This window comes from Rhododendron vialii, chromosome 7a (assembly GCF_030253575.1).
Source record: "Rhododendron vialii isolate Sample 1 chromosome 7a, ASM3025357v1".
Classification (NCBI taxonomy): domain Eukaryota; kingdom Viridiplantae; phylum Streptophyta; class Magnoliopsida; order Ericales; family Ericaceae; genus Rhododendron; species Rhododendron vialii.
This window is the reverse complement of record NC_080563.1, coordinates 41,158,373-41,173,078: the sequence shown is the minus strand read 5'-3', so window position 1 is coordinate 41,173,078 and position 14,706 is coordinate 41,158,373. Positions and strand designations below refer to the sequence as shown.

At 39.1% G+C, this 14,706-nt stretch overlaps 3 protein-coding genes across 4 annotated transcripts; all 3 read left to right on the top strand.

Annotated features, from left to right (window-relative positions):
- Nucleotides 1-29: 29 nt before the first annotated feature.
- Nucleotides 30-2,728, top strand: LOC131334494 (uncharacterized). The gene is made up of 2 exons (XM_058369530.1): nucleotides 30-603; nucleotides 2,314-2,728. The coding sequence occupies exon 1, from the start codon at nucleotides 128-130 to the stop codon at nucleotides 596-598; it is 471 nt and encodes a 156-aa protein (XP_058225513.1). The 5' UTR covers nucleotides 30-127; the 3' UTR covers nucleotides 599-603; nucleotides 2,314-2,728.
- A 141-nt stretch (nucleotides 2,729-2,869) lies between these two features.
- On the top strand, nucleotides 2,870-8,571 carry LOC131334493 (probable prolyl 4-hydroxylase 3). The gene is made up of 8 exons (XM_058369529.1): nucleotides 2,870-3,626; nucleotides 4,179-4,269; nucleotides 5,351-5,448; nucleotides 5,592-5,689; nucleotides 6,463-6,592; nucleotides 6,745-6,932; nucleotides 7,711-7,799; nucleotides 8,214-8,571. Exons 1-7 carry the CDS (start codon nucleotides 3,418-3,420, stop codon nucleotides 7,782-7,784), a joined length of 888 nt encoding a protein of 295 aa, XP_058225512.1. The 5' UTR covers nucleotides 2,870-3,417; the 3' UTR covers nucleotides 7,785-7,799; nucleotides 8,214-8,571.
- Nucleotides 8,572-10,104: 1,533 nt separating this feature from the next.
- On the top strand, nucleotides 10,105-13,565 carry LOC131334492 (NEP1-interacting protein-like 1). Of its 2 annotated transcripts, XM_058369527.1 has the most exons (6): nucleotides 10,105-10,243; nucleotides 10,337-10,519; nucleotides 11,325-11,512; nucleotides 12,077-12,151; nucleotides 12,235-12,414; nucleotides 13,238-13,565. In XM_058369527.1, exons 2-6 carry the CDS (start codon nucleotides 10,351-10,353, stop codon nucleotides 13,358-13,360), a joined length of 735 nt encoding a protein of 244 aa, XP_058225510.1. In that variant the 5' UTR covers nucleotides 10,105-10,243; nucleotides 10,337-10,350; the 3' UTR covers nucleotides 13,361-13,565. The 2 variants fall into 2 exon arrangements, with proteins under 2 accessions (XP_058225510.1, XP_058225509.1); XM_058369526.1 differs by lacking the exon at nucleotides 10,105-10,243 and having other exon boundaries at nucleotides 10,271-10,519.
- Nucleotides 13,566-14,706: the final 1,141 nt, after the last annotated feature.

Here is a 14,706-nt window from a genome sequence, read left to right as displayed (position 1 = left end):
TTTTCTTTGCACATGGAATTTCCCAAGGAAAAAAGTGCACGATAGAGACTAGCTAGGGATAGAAGGAAGGAAAGAATTAGTTTCCGTTCGCTCTTTGACCCCAACCGCCCAAAGCCGAGGAGCGAAAATGCGCCCCGCCGTCGGGACCTGCAGAAACCTCGCAATTTCTCTCCATCACGTCCCCACCAACCCATTCATCCTTCACCGTCGACTCATCCACCACGGCCCAGACACAATCGACGAGCTGTTAGACCGACACGTCGTCAAGAACGAGAAAACCCGCGACGACGAAGAAGCCGACCTGCTAACTCGGCAGCGACTCACCAGCACGCGGCGCGAGGCGCTGAGCCTGTACCGAGACATCCTCCGGGCCACCCGGTTCTTCGTCTGGGCCGACTCGCGAGGCGTGCTGTGGCGCGACGTGCTTAGGGAGAACGCCAGGAAGGAGTTCGAGGCGGCCCGGTTCGAGAGGGATCCGGAGGTCGTGACCCGGCTGTTGATTGGAGGGCGCGATGCTGTGCAGTCGGCTCTCGATAAGCTTGCCCAGAAACAAAGGGAGCAGATTGATAAAGAGAAAGGGGATCGGAATCGACGATGATTATGGTAAATTCTTCCATTTTAAACCCTAAACGATGGATAAGTATTTAGATATGTCTCAATGTGCTTGATTGTTGTATCAATGAATTACGAAGCTGATTTTCTTCTACGGGTCGGCCTGATGGCCAAGGCATGTGTCTTGGGGGTTTGCTCCTTCTAGAGATGTCAGGTTTGAAATCTCACATGTGCTATTAACTCCTTTGGGGCCAGTCCACATGGAGCAATTGCTCCAGCTTCAATTGGCCTCTCTGCAAGTGGGCGGTGAGATTGGGCCACAATATTAGTCGAGGTGCGCTTAAGCTGGCCTGGACGCTTGAGTTATAAAAAAGAAGAAGAAGCTGATTTCTGATTTGTCAATCATGAAATCTATTTCATTTTGGGATCTTCCACACATCCTGTTTCGGTCCGGATAAAAAGGAGAATTTAGCCTTAGGTAGCTGCCGCCAAGCACATACAGGACCACCTTAGATGAATCTGAATCATCTGATTATGAATGATTATGAACGTGGGATATGCTGAGGTACTAACTTCATGGTCCATCGCAATGCAAGGAAACTAATTCATGTAGCATACCCTATTAATTGAGACTTAACCAAGCGAGTTAAAGCTCAGTTTGGTTATATTTAGGGAAGCTGGTGGAGTTTGAGTGGGACAAACCTTATTGATCTACTTAAGTTTTTCCACCTATGGTTTTAGATGTATGCCCTTTAGGCGTTGTCTAAACAAAAAGGATTGCGAAATATAATGCAGGTCACTGCAAATCTGGATTTTGGAACACAGAGAAATTGCTGGTTTTTATCTTTATCTTGTTTGATCATAGGATGAGCCAGGTGCATTGCAGGGAATGAGTTGCAGAAATTTGTTAGTTCTGCTTGTTGTTAGCTGTTGGGGTACTGGTGTTTTGGTTGGAAAATTCAGGATTTCTCGGGGAAGGTCATGCCGTCATTAAGGAAGCAAGGGGGGTTTGTATCAGTACTTATGTTTTAGCGGATTTGAAGTTTAATCGAGTGTCCACCATTCTCACATGCTTTCAAGGGAGAGAAAAGGTTGGGGCATGGTAAAAAGGAGAGGCATGGTATATGCAGGTTTTTAGGAAATAAAAGTTGTAAAACAATCTGTTAACCAAAAAAAAAGTTGTAAAACAAGCTGTTCTAATCTAACTCCTAGAATTGATTGGACTTCACCACCACATTACACGATGAGATTCAGCAGATAGAAAGTTCGGAATGTTTGATGCCTTGATATGTTTGGTTTTCTTGTGATCTGTTGTGCCATTTAGAAACAAGAGGAAATTCTCCTAAGGGCCAAACTCTTCTTTTATCTTCGTTTAAGTGGACCAAGCACATCAATAGGTATCCAGCGTGACGTTTTTCCTGTTATTATTGTTTGATAACCGGGTGTCTAGGTCAATTTATGCACCTCAACTAATTATGAGACCATGAAGTTATAACCGGACAAACTCCTAGTGGCTGCAATAGTTTTTTAAACTGGTGGCAGGTGTCAAAACTGCAACCAACAATGGGGGAGCTAAACTCAATTTCCTGCTATTATTATTAAGATGGCTTCCTTGTTTCTTGCTGCTTATTGTTATGAGAATGCTGTTCTTTGCTTCAAGATTTAACTTTTGTCTTGCAAATTCTTCCTTTTTTCTGGTAGTGCTGTGGTTGAACTTAAATTTCGAGACTAATAGATGTGTTTGTTTTCTTGTTACTGTAGATGTGTTGCTAAGGTGGTTGGTGAAAGTTTTGTGAGGGAGAACTGGGCTGAAGAAAGGTAGAAATTGTGCAACATAGAGAGGTGGGGTTCAATTCTTATAGAGACCTTCCAAAATAATGAAGACGACGAGGGGAGAATGTGAGAGGACTGGGAATGCTGAACAAGGAGATAGCTCGGCTCGTTTGCATCCCTAGTCATAGTACACACCCTTGTCTGGTCTTCACACTTTCACTTCAATTTCTGAGCCAAAAGTAATTGGTGTATGTCGATCCGAAATTCAGAGTATTACTCGATATTCGTTCAATCAAAAAAGAGAAATAAATAGTGTATCGTGAACAGAATTCTTAGTTTCTGTTTGATATGTCAACTGGATTACTAGTTTTTGTTAAATCAATGGGCTGTTCGTTTTACCAAATAAGGACTTAAATATGTATTTTAGGTCACTATAAATAACCGGTATTTGGTTTTTGTTTTTAGTTCGGATTAAATAGCCATCGGATGAGGTAAAAACAAGGAAAGATTATGCATTTGAAGAAGAAATATGATTTTTGTACTCCTTTTATTTTCTTGCACCTTTTTTCCTTGAATTTATTCATATGAAATTATCAAACTACCTACACTAATTAAAGTCTCTTTTCACGTGCGAAGATCATAAACACAAAGAAAAAAGTGCAAAAAGATAAAATAGACTAATTCTCCACTATATGATTTTCAAGCAGCGATAATGTCAAAATTATTTTTATTGGTATCAAAATTTCAACCCATAAAAATATTGTACATTACACATGGTATAAGTCTTTGCAATCTCAAATCAAAGATTGAGCTATTTTTTGAAGTAATAGGCAAAGCATGGGACACTAGTCAAATTTCAAGTCTTTTCACCGTAAAATTACTCCTACTTTATCCCGACGTTTCATTTATGCCCACCGAAACCGACAGTAAAACCAGGAACAAGAGGTAGAATCGAAATCCAACTCTTCTTCCACTTCCAATTCCAATTCCAATTCCAATTCTTCCCACGGATCCGATCCTATTTCTTCTTCAAAAAAACCTAGGATTTGTATCAAACAATCAAACTCCAAACCTCGAATCAGGCCAATTCCAATGGCGAAGGGAAGGAACACTAGTACGCGGCATCACCACGCCAAGAGATCGTCGTCCACCGTCGCCCTCGTCCTCTCGATGCTCCTGATGCTGACCTTAGTCCTCTTGATTCTTCTCGCTCTGGGCATTCTCTCTCTCCCCGTTAGCTCCGACGACGCTCCTCCCGGGATCGGCGGCAGCTTCAAGTTCGGCCGCAGGGCTGGGGTTTGGTACGTATTCCGAATTTGTTTTTATTCGCTTCGAATTAATTGTGTCTGTTTAATACTCCGTCCGTCTCATTTTGTTTGCTTCCGGTGGGAAAGCTTATTCTTTTGGCTATATAATGCCAAATAAGTGTTTGAATTTCGATACACACTTCACAGTAACAATCCAATCTCACGGATATTAGTACTCCCTCCGTTCCTAAATGGTTTGTCCACCATGTTTTTATATGCAATTTTTGAACCATTATATAAGTTACTTTCGTGCATAATTTTTTGAATTTCTTGACACCAAAAATTATGCACGAAAGTACTTTATATTTTGGTTCGAAAATTGCGCGAAAATACCTTATATTTTTCAGATATGAATACACTTTTTAACAAATGCATTTCCTAAAAGAGTAAGGCCTAAAAAATAACGTGCTTTGAAGATAATTTTCCGTACTTCTTTGACGGGAAGTATTTATTGTAAAATGACACGGCATTTCGTAGATAGTAAACAAAATGAGACAGAAGGAGTATGAAGTATGTGTATTCATTTTTATTTGAATGGTGTTGTAGGGGTGGTGGTGATGTGTTGGGGAAGAGAGGAGAGCAGTGGACTGAAATCATTTCTTGGGAGCCTAGAGCGTTCGTTTATCATAATTTCTTGGTGAGTTCTCTATTCACCTTCAAGATACAGTTTGTTAGTTTTTAGCCCTGATTGAGGGCTTAAAACTTCACAAAAAAAAGAATAAGATAAATCTGCGTTATTCCTGATGTAAAATGCTTTGGATTGATGAATTTGATAAGAAAAGAAAAGAAAAGAAAGGGTTAGGGTTTAGTGACAAAATGGAGAGAAAAGTGCAAAATTGATATTTTTTGATTGTTTCTTTCTCCTTTTTCTCCCAATCTCATACCATTTGATGAGAAAGGGCTCGCCTTTCTTATCAAACCCTTTCTTACGATCCAAAGGGGCTGTTAGTTATAATATTAGTAGTCCTAATTCTTGTAGGAACCAAACAAAGCTATTTCTTGGTAACCATGTGAACAAAAAGGAGCAAATAAGAACTCATAACAAAATTGGCAGCTTTGAGTTTAAGCGCAAAATCTGGAAACTTGATAATAATAATAAGATGTGCTAAAAACAAGGAACACGGTTAGATATTGGTAAAAGGAAGACTTTTCCATAAAAGCAAGCTCCTAAAACTTCCTAAATTTCTCTATTGTCAACGAGACTTTTGTGATTGTGATTGCTAAGAAATGCTAAATTCAGAATCAGAATTGTAGAAGAATTGGTTATTAAGCATGTAGAACTTTGCCCTGCTTGTGTGCGCCAGTTTCTGGTTTGTATTGATTCTCAACAATTTATGCCTGTTTTTTTTTCCCTGCTGCCAATATGAAATTGTTCTGGTTGTCACCCTATTAGGCAGCCCGTTGGTAAATAAAGTAGCACCCCCCCACCCCCACACCTAGAAGTCTATCTGATAGACTAAAATGAGAATTGTATCTTGAATATTTAGAAGAAGTTTTCTGGAACTTGAAGAGCTCTCTTTCCGCTCTGCCTCTCTTCGCCCCCCATACCATTCCTCAACTAAAGCAGCCAGTGTATCAATCTTTGGTTGTTCTTGCTTGATTAATTTGTTGAGATGAACCTTGACTTTGAGTTGTTCTGCACCTTTTTATTTTTTTATTTTTAAAGTTGCATTGTCATGAAGTGAATGAATGTTGGATTTTGATGCTATTTTCAACAGTCCAAGGAGGAATGCGAATACTTAATAAAACTTGCCAAGCCTCATATGGCAAAGTCAACTGTTGTTGATAGCAAGACTGGTCAGAGTAAAGATAGCAGGTTTGAGTTCCAACCCCCCTGCCGGTGCTCTCATTGCATTGTGAAACAAACATGACAGAAAAATGATTTACTTTTGTGCTTCTCATTCCTTTATTGTTCTAGCATCATTGTGGCACTAATTTTTTTTTTTTTTTCTTTTGCAGGGTGCGGACGAGTTCTGGAATGTTTTTGAAGAGGGGACGGGATAAAATCATCAGGAACATAGAAAAAAGGATAGCAGACTTCACTTTTATTCCTGTAGGTATGACAAATTGGATTTTTTTTTTATTTGTTCGGAATATGAGATGTTCCTTATATTCTTCTATGTTTGCCTTTTGATGATAACTAGCTAAGTGATGGAGTTCATAACTCACAAAACCTTTTGTTCAGATTTAAGTGTAAGATTTTTGGGTTAGATGATATATTTTCATCAGGAAGGTAGCTTTATGTAATTTTGGTCAATTTCCGGTTTTGATTAGTGCGTAGGCTTGCAGTTGTTTATTGGTTTCTGATTTTTCATTCCTGTTTCTGAACCAAACCTTCTTGGTTTGACATTATGCCAACACAGGGAGTAAGTTCAGTATATCTCTTTGACTACAAATAGAGAGTTGATGGCTGCCTGGCTGGCAATAGGACACCACCACAACCACCTGAGTCAGTCACCAAATATAATTAGTCTACCCATGCTAAACTGAAATAAAAAGCCGGGAAATAAGTGAATGAAAGTGCTGCAAATGATGACATATGGACAAAAAATCCCTTGGTGCAATGTCCCAGCCCTATAAGCTAAACTTGGTGTTAACCTTTTGTGAATACTTTCTCAAAATCCCTTTGATCACTTTGCGATAAATAGCGGCATGAACTGCTTAGTTGTAATCTTTAAGACAACATTTTGTTTTTGTGATTGCACTTACTGGTTTTGCAGCTACCTGCGAAAATGAATGTGCGTTAACACTTGACATATAACATACACTGGCTAGCCTTTCTGCATGTTTTTTACTTTGGTTTCTGTATTTCCATCGTTTAAACTTACAGAGCATGGAGAAGGACTGCAAATTCTCCACTATGAAGTTGGACAGAAATATGAGCCTCATTTTGACTACTTTCTTGATGAGTTTAACACAAAAAATGGGGGCCAAAGAATAGCAACCGTCCTCATGTATTTGTAAGAGTTTTAACTCGTCTCCTTACATTTTTCTTCACCTGGAAAAAATTGCACAATGTTGAAGCTTTTCCCCCAAATGTGTCTTGTGGAGATTTATGTAAAATTGTAAATAACTCTTACCCCTGCATTCATTTTTCTTGTTAACGATGTAGGTCAGATGTAGAAGAAGGGGGTGAGACCACCTTTCCTGCAGCTACAGGAAACATTAGTTCTGTGCCATGGTGGAATGAGTTGTCTGAATGCGGTAAAAAGGGCCTTTCGGTGAAGCCAAGGATGGGTGATGCATTGCTCTTTTGGAGCATGAGGCCTGATGCCTCACTAGACCCATCCAGTTTGCATGGTAAGCATTTTGAATCCCCTCCACGCCCCCCCCCCCCCCCCACAATTAGTCGAGAAATATAATCAGAGGTTTACTAATGATATTGCAGAATGGTTAAATCCGACGTGTCGATTTGGTCTTGTTCAGTGTTCTAAATGGCACTTGGCGCTAGTCGGGCGGTGACCCACAGCCAAGCGCCAAGCCGCCTAGGCGGCGCCAAGCAATTCGAAGGTTTTTTTTTTTTATACTAATGGGGTTCTGTTAGTGTACACAGAACCATATGTAAGTCTATGCTTGAAAGTCGGGACTGTCAAATGGATGAGAAAAGATTGGTAAGATATACAGAGGAGAACAAGGCATAGATGAGGGAGAGAGAGAAGACAGAAGAGAGAGACGCGCGCGAGAGAAAGAAGAGAGAGAGAGACATACCAGCGAGTCGGCGACTGACCGACGCCGATGGACAATGGGATCTCGGTCACTGGGTTGGGGCTAGGGCTTCAGTTCTTCGATCGACTGGAGGTGGAGGAGATATATATATATATAATTACATATTAAGCCCTTTTAGTTTAATACAATACATTTTAGGCCTCCAACACCGCCGCCAAACACCGCCAAGCCTCCTAGGATGCCAAATCAAACGCCAAGGGGTATAGGCGTGGCGGGAGGGTGGCGCCAAGCGCCTAGCGGCCGCCATTTAGAACACTGGTCTTGTTTACCACTGTTGACCATTACGTACTTCATTTTGCTGCTGTTTTGTCTCAGTTTATAGGCACATAATTTGTTTTGTACTGTTCATCAGGTGGTTGTCCCGTTATTAGTGGAAACAAGTGGTCGTCTACTAAGTGGATGCATGTCGAGGAATACAAGGCCTAACCCATAACTATCCAGGTAGCTGTAAAAGCTCTTGGCTTTATGTGTTGTCAATGAATTTATCATTCTTGGCTAATTAAGTATAGTTATTGCTGTTCAAACCCAATTTCTTGGTAGTTGATGCTGTTACTTTGCTCTCTGGTATTGGATGAGTAAGATGAGATACATTGTCTGTGATCATGAAGTAACTCGCTTTATCCTATTGTTGTATCATAAGCTCAGGAATTGATTATTTGCCATACTGTACCTTCCTCGTCTTTCTTTCTTCCAGTATGCAATCTCATTGGACATGATTCCATTTGCAAGTTTTCCAACCTACTTGTTGAATGCACCGATGAGAGATGCTTTGTGAAATTTGCACCTGGCTGATATATTTTCTGGAGTTTCGTCGTCTTAATCTGCATATTTACTTTTGTCATGTACTGCTGGCAGGTTACCTGGACATGTTTATGGCCAATTTTTGGTGGTTTTTGCGATGAATGGCATTGGGATACCACTACCAGCTAAATTCCGACGTAATTTCAGGCGCTCTCCCTAATGCTGCTGTAACACTTCCTAACTATGGAACAATGTTCGATGAGCTTTTGTTTAGCTTTGTAATGGCATATGGTTGTACCTCGTTCTTTGGCCTTTGATGACAATAATACTGGCCTGGTTTGGCCAAGAGTGAATATATTATTCATCTTAATGTAGAATAATAGGAAATCAGAAGCAGTTGATAGATTGGTATATAACTGTAACTTGAGACTAACACTGCTATTTAGTTAGTGAATTGCATTCCATTTGTTAACTCTCTGCTGTCCTTTGTATCCAATTTTGCAACCTCCGCCAGATCTGTGTTTTTATTTATTTTTTATTTTTTTATTGTCAACTTTTTGGGTATATCGGAAAGATCAGATATGTGTTATGTTCGGAAGAAATGTGGAGGAACCTTCTTTGTCATGATAGGATTTGAATCCAAATTGGGGGTTTGAAATGTAAGAGCTGCCGAAAAGGAAAGAATAACAGCTTCTTGGAAAATAGGAGCAATGTTGGATCCAGTCCAGTATAGGAGATGCTACAGGGTGGTAGAAATGAGTCTCACGTGAATCTCACTCATGTCAGGTCAAAAGCTATGTGCCCTTTTTATCCCTTAAAACAAACATCTCATGACTGACTAGAATAGGACATTTACAATTCATACATGGCTTCTTTCGGGAAGGCAACGCATGTGCGGACTGGCTGGCAAATTTGGGATTACAAATGGATGTCAGGTTACATGTACCATTAGATAATATGCTTAGTTATATTTCTTTTCAATTAAAGACGGATGCCCAGAGGTTATATACCTTAGACTCATGTACTCTACTAGTATTTCGAATTTATTTATTTCTCCTATTGACCAAAAAACAATTCAATATTAGTCGCAGACATCCAGACTTTCACGTTTGGGAAGCCCACTTTTCTAATTTAGCTTTGGCTAATTGGAGAGATGTCACCTTAAAATTCCAACAAAGCAGGCCCCACCTAATTTAAGGCATCTACTAACCTTGCGTCACTACGATGGATTTAAGGCCCATTTTAGAAATCTTCTTAAAAAGTAAGCAACTTATTTTACATTTTTAAATAAAAAAATGATTTAAATAAAAAAATATTTTATTATTTTTTACACCGTATAAAAAATCTCGATGAGATCTATCAAACAAGATCCGTATTGATAGAAAAATTATTTGCATAAATACGTGATTTTTGGGCTTGAAATTGTCTTTTTAAAAAATAAGTACTTATTGGGAGTCTGGAATGGGGCCTTAAGATTAATAAATTAGTTGAACGAATCAAATGGTTAATTATTCATTTTTTCTTAATGTTCGAACTTAGCTATTTGTGTTTAAGCTTAGCTTATTCTCGGAGCCTCGTGTACATTTATGACGCGAATCCATTTCAAACAATTTTTAATCGAACCAACCCACTGTCCAATCTCAAATAGTTTGAAATTTTATATCAAAAAATAGTTTGAAATTTTATATATACCTCATAAATCAAACAATCTGAGTGGTTTGTTTGGATTTGGTTTGGAAGTTTAGCAATTTCAAAGAGATGTTCAAGCTTGATTTTTTACATAACAAGTAAATCATAAATAATCTTTTAACGAGTAAACACGAGCTCAAGCTTTTATGCGTAATGATTCGTGTCGAAAGTTGAAGGATGATTCCCGTTAGAATGAGAGAGGAAATACTGGATTTCCCTCAAAGTCAATATCAAAAAGCTGATAAAAAAAGAAAAAGAAAAAGAAAAAAAAAGAAGTCAATATCAAAAAGGCACCACGGGGCAAGAGAGAAGAATGAGTCAAGTTGTCCCCACTTGTAATTCTGTTAAAACTTAAACTTTGACCCAAAACGGACCAAAGAGAACACGTTTCTCCTTTGATTTCTTCTCCTTTCGTCCACGGAACCGGAATCCAGCGGGCAAGACAAGACATTATGGTACGTCTCCTTCGTTTCAAAACCACATGTAGATAGAAATTGATTCATTCAAAACCCATATGTATTATCTGCACATAATCCGTTTGATTTTAGTCTCAGGTGAGAAAATGGAGGTTTGTGCATGCCCAAATTCGCCCCTGCGAGCTTGGTCTTCTTCTGATTTCCGTTGTGTTGTTTCTGCTGATCATCAAAGGAGGATAGAGTATATTAGCTCTGTGGTTTCTGCTGTTCTTAGCAATCTTTTCTATGCAATTCTCACGTTCTTATTTGGAGTTGGTAAGTACCTTTCTTTTCCATTTCTTTCGTTCTTATTGAGTGATAATCGGAGGAGGAGTACGTAGTCACTAATTGAGTTGTTGCACACCGGAAAAAAACTGAATCTTTTTACGATGCAAGAGGGCAAAAATAGCTTGAAAATACTATTGAACTCAATGATCGACAACTCCTTATTGCACCTTATACTCTTATTGTGTGTCTGAAGCTATCAATTTTTTGGTAACTTGGTATCTAGCCGAATCTACAGACTCATTCAGCAGACCAGTCCTACTACTAGCGGGGACCCAATTAAAACCTTTAGACTGTCATAACACAGAAGTCGATAGCATGCAGGTGAGAGTAGAATCTCATACCAAAGGCTTCCTGAGGGCCTTGGACTAAGAGAAGAGAAGAGAGCAGAGAAAGAAAATATAGGACTGAGAGAGGCGTTTGGTTTGACATAAATAAAAAAGGCCAATTTTGTAGCAAATAAAACTTGGAAAGACCAATGCCGAAAGGGTAATGGAAAACTAAAGAAAACATTGGTTATAAAGGACTCAGTTGCTAAATTTCAGATGCTTGGCGTAAGCGTTGATGAGTGTAATAATAACTTTGGAAGGTTTTCATTTCATTTGGCTTAGCCTAATATTTGATTAGGACTTGGGAAATCATGTCCTAGCCATGCCTCATCCATATTTGCAAAGAAGAAATCATTGAGTGCCTTAATGAATCATATAGAGGTAGAGCTTGCTTCAGATGTATGACACCTTTATTGCGAGGATTGGATTCTGTTTCAGACATTTTTCTTTTGATCATATGTTTGTAGTTGGGGCGACATTAGGAGCAATTACAGCATTGATGGGGGCACTATTTGGCTTAAAAAGCAATAGGGGCCTCCTGCATGGGGCTGCTGCCGGAGCAATCGCCGGAGCTTATTTCTACCTTGAGTTCTTTAAAGCTTCAGTTGGTCTGTGGAATTCTTTTGCCAATGGACCTGTGTCCTTCCTTCACATAGTGAGTCTCTCAATACCTAATCATTGCTGCAATACTATCTTCTTAGTTCATTATAACTCTCTTCATCCTGCCATGTTCAAGTGTTTTAAAGGACGTGCATTCAATGTGCTCAAATTCAAATGAATATGTATTGATTTCTGACCTTTTACTCCTGTTGTTGCCAGTAGTAGCAGACATTTCTTGTGTGGAAAGTGGAAACCAAAAACATTTTACGCTTTAACTTTTCAAAGTGGACGTGTATTTTGGAAAATGTTAAACTAAAAAGCTGGACGAACAAATGGGATGATTTAAATTGGTTTTGCTAACCTCCGCCTAGTACCCACTAGGCGGAGGATAATATGCACATAATTACAAACAATTTTGGATATCAATGCATATTTCACAGATAGTAATACACTTTCACAAATATCAATACACATTTTTTTGGATATCAATGGACTTTTTACCTATTATCCTATATCCTTTGAGTGGTGGTTAGAATAATCCTTACAGATAAAGAGATTAGATGCTCAGAATTATGCATCGACTCCTAATTCATTTTTGCACTAAATGCAATATTTGCAGATTGTGGTAATTTCAACACTTCTAAATCCAACTATGCTTTATGTGGGAGAACTGTTTGGTCCAGTAGGGAATCAGGTAACTCTATTCCCAAATCATTTAAAATGAAAAAGCCTTTGAAAAGTTAAGAATTGGTATTGAAAAACATGCATCAACTTTAGGATGTAGAGGATCACATGGACACTGTTCGAACAATCAATGAAGTCCAGAGATTAATCGATGCCAGAGGAGCCAATGTATCATCCAGAAGCTCAGTTGATTTGCTCCCAAAGACTAGAATGACACACAAGAACATATACGACAATTCAGGCAGCAGAATCTCTTGCCCAATTTGCCTTGAGGTATAAATCTTTCAATCTGATAGTCCTCCTTTCTCTAAGTTTGATATGTAGTCCTAATTTATGAGCGCTGTGGTGGGATTGATTCCTCCATCTACCAATGTGTAGACAACTGCTTTCTGATCCAGCCTCTTCCTTTGATTTGACTAACTACACAAGTAAAGGCAATGCTAGTGCCAACCGGCAGGAGATTGGTTGGATGACACTCTGATGCTTATGTCGGCCTCCTCGGGAAGGAAGTACTCAATAGTAGATGTAAAGTGTCTAGTGTACCGCTTTAGAGTTTCATCGCTTGTTCTATAAATGAAGTGTGAGTTGGCCTCCAAACACCTCGTGCTCAGCTCATGCCCTCATAACGGTCTCGTGGCTTGACATCATATTCCAGTAACCGCCTCTGAATCTCTCCAAGACCACATGCTGTCTTCGGAGCACCACATCGATTTTTGCTATGTGGTCGAGCAGTGCTACCCTTGTAGCCACGTCAGCCCAATGACTGAATGTCCACCATTCTACAGGTGAGCTCAGATCCCTTAGCCAAGCCTGTCAAAGCCTAAGTGGCCGGCTCATGCCCCTAACTTTTGTTTGGCCCAATAGCCTGTACAAACTTGGGCCTGCTCATTTTTTCAGCCCAGTATTCCAATTGTTTTGCCCTCCAAAGTCCAAATACTTTGTCCAGGATATCATGTCTTAATTGACTCATAACAAGCAAATCTCTAATCGTATAAGGACTTAGCTGTAACACAAACTTTTTTTTTTTGGACATTGGTTTAACACGAACTTAGTTTTGTGTTTGAGTTTCTTGACTTTCTTGTTTCATCGTGTGTAGGATTTTCAACTTGGGGAAGTGGCTGGAATCTTGCCACTGTGTCACCACATGTTTCATCGATCTTGCATCGCAAAGTGGCGTTCTAGGCACAGTTCTTGCCCGTTATGCAGAAGGAACCAATAACCCTTTTGATGTGGCTCACAGCAGAGAAGCGCAATTGTCTAGAACGGTGCCTCTTTCAAAATATTAGGAGTATTTGTTAGGCCAAATGTAAGAAGTTCATTCATTCAAAATGTTCAATGTTCCTTCAAATGTATAGTAGTTCTACGTTGAGTTTTGTATACCATCATTTGAATCTTGTGATCAATTGAGTTGATTCTTTTGTAAATATTTGCATTGCAGTATGTTGTAATTTAGCCCATTAAATCGCCATCACAATGAGGTTCTCAAAGTGAGAGAACAAAATTTTCAAGAAAAACATTGAGAAAAAGACCACATGCAAGTAGAGAGATTCGAAATGTTGATCCCCTATTGAAGTGCTGGGCTCTGACTTCAATGAGATTAACTTTCAATGGGAACGAGTGGGCATGTAGTATTTTGACATGGATTTCGTAAGTGAATCGATCCGTACAACTTTAGTTCAAGTTACAGATTAGGAGTCAATAAATGACGGATTTAAGATGAAGTTATTGATATAAATTCTAATTGGTTCAACTAAATTAATTTCTCTGATCGTCAAATTTTTGTAACCCATGTGCAGCACCCGTTTATGCTAGTTATTATGGATAGAAAAGTGCTAGGGACAAATCCGGAATGAATGTATCCGGAGCTCTCTAATATGTGTATGTCCCAAGTGTATCATGTGGAATCCATGAGTCACTTTGATTAAGAAGCAAAGAATTCTTCGACTGAAACTTAAGAGGGAAAAAATGAAGAAGATTCTCGTGTACGATTCAGTTGAAAATTTGCCAAAAAGTTTTAGAAGCGTCAGATTTATCTATATTAGATTCTTTCAAGAAATTTTTTTTTTTGTCTTGGTTCTATTAAACCAGCAAGCTAGGTTATATTTTTCAAACAAGAATAACTTACTTACCAATAAGTTGGAAGAAAAGAGGGGTAACTTTAAATTTCACATTCCTAAATACCCATCTTCTTCCCCTTTCTGAACTATGGAGGAATGAGTTGTTGAATGCAGTAACAAGGGCCTTTCAGTGAAGCCAAGAATGGGGGATGCATTGCTCTTTTGGAGGATGAGGCCTGAATCTGATGCCACACTATGCCCATCCAGTTTGCATGGTAAGCATTTCGAATCCCCAGTACCCTACAATTAGTCAACAACTATAAACAGAGGTTTACGTATGATATTGCAGAATGGTTAAATCTGAATTGTCGGATTTGGACTTGCTTACCACTGTTGACCATTCCCTACTTCATTTTGCTGCAGTTTTATCTCACTCGTGTAGGCAAATAAAATCTCTGACTTCTGTTTGCTTTGTAGTAGTACTGTTCATTAGGTAGTTGCCCTGTGA

Coding starts and splice junctions, on each gene's coding strand:
- LOC131334493 (XM_058369529.1), top strand. CDS start 3,418: ATGGCGAAGGGAAGGAACACTAGTACGCGGCATCACCACGCCAAGAGA. Junction 6,593..6,744: donor GCAACCGTCCTCATGTATTT/GTAAGAGTTTTA, acceptor TTAACGATGTAG/GTCAGATGTAGAAGAAGGGG. Junction 6,933..7,710: donor AGACCCATCCAGTTTGCATG/GTAAGCATTTTG, acceptor ACTGTTCATCAG/GTGGTTGTCCCGTTATTAGT.
- LOC131334494 (XM_058369530.1), top strand. CDS start 128: ATGCGCCCCGCCGTCGGGACCTGCAGAAACCTCGCAATTTCTCTCCAT.
- LOC131334492 (XM_058369526.1), top strand. CDS start 10,303: ATGTATTATCTGCACATAATCCGTTTGATTTTAGTCTCAGGTGAGAAA. Junction 11,513..12,076: donor CTGTGTCCTTCCTTCACATA/GTGAGTCTCTCA, acceptor CAATATTTGCAG/ATTGTGGTAATTTCAACACT. Junction 12,152..12,234: donor TTGGTCCAGTAGGGAATCAG/GTAACTCTATTC, acceptor CATCAACTTTAG/GATGTAGAGGATCACATGGA.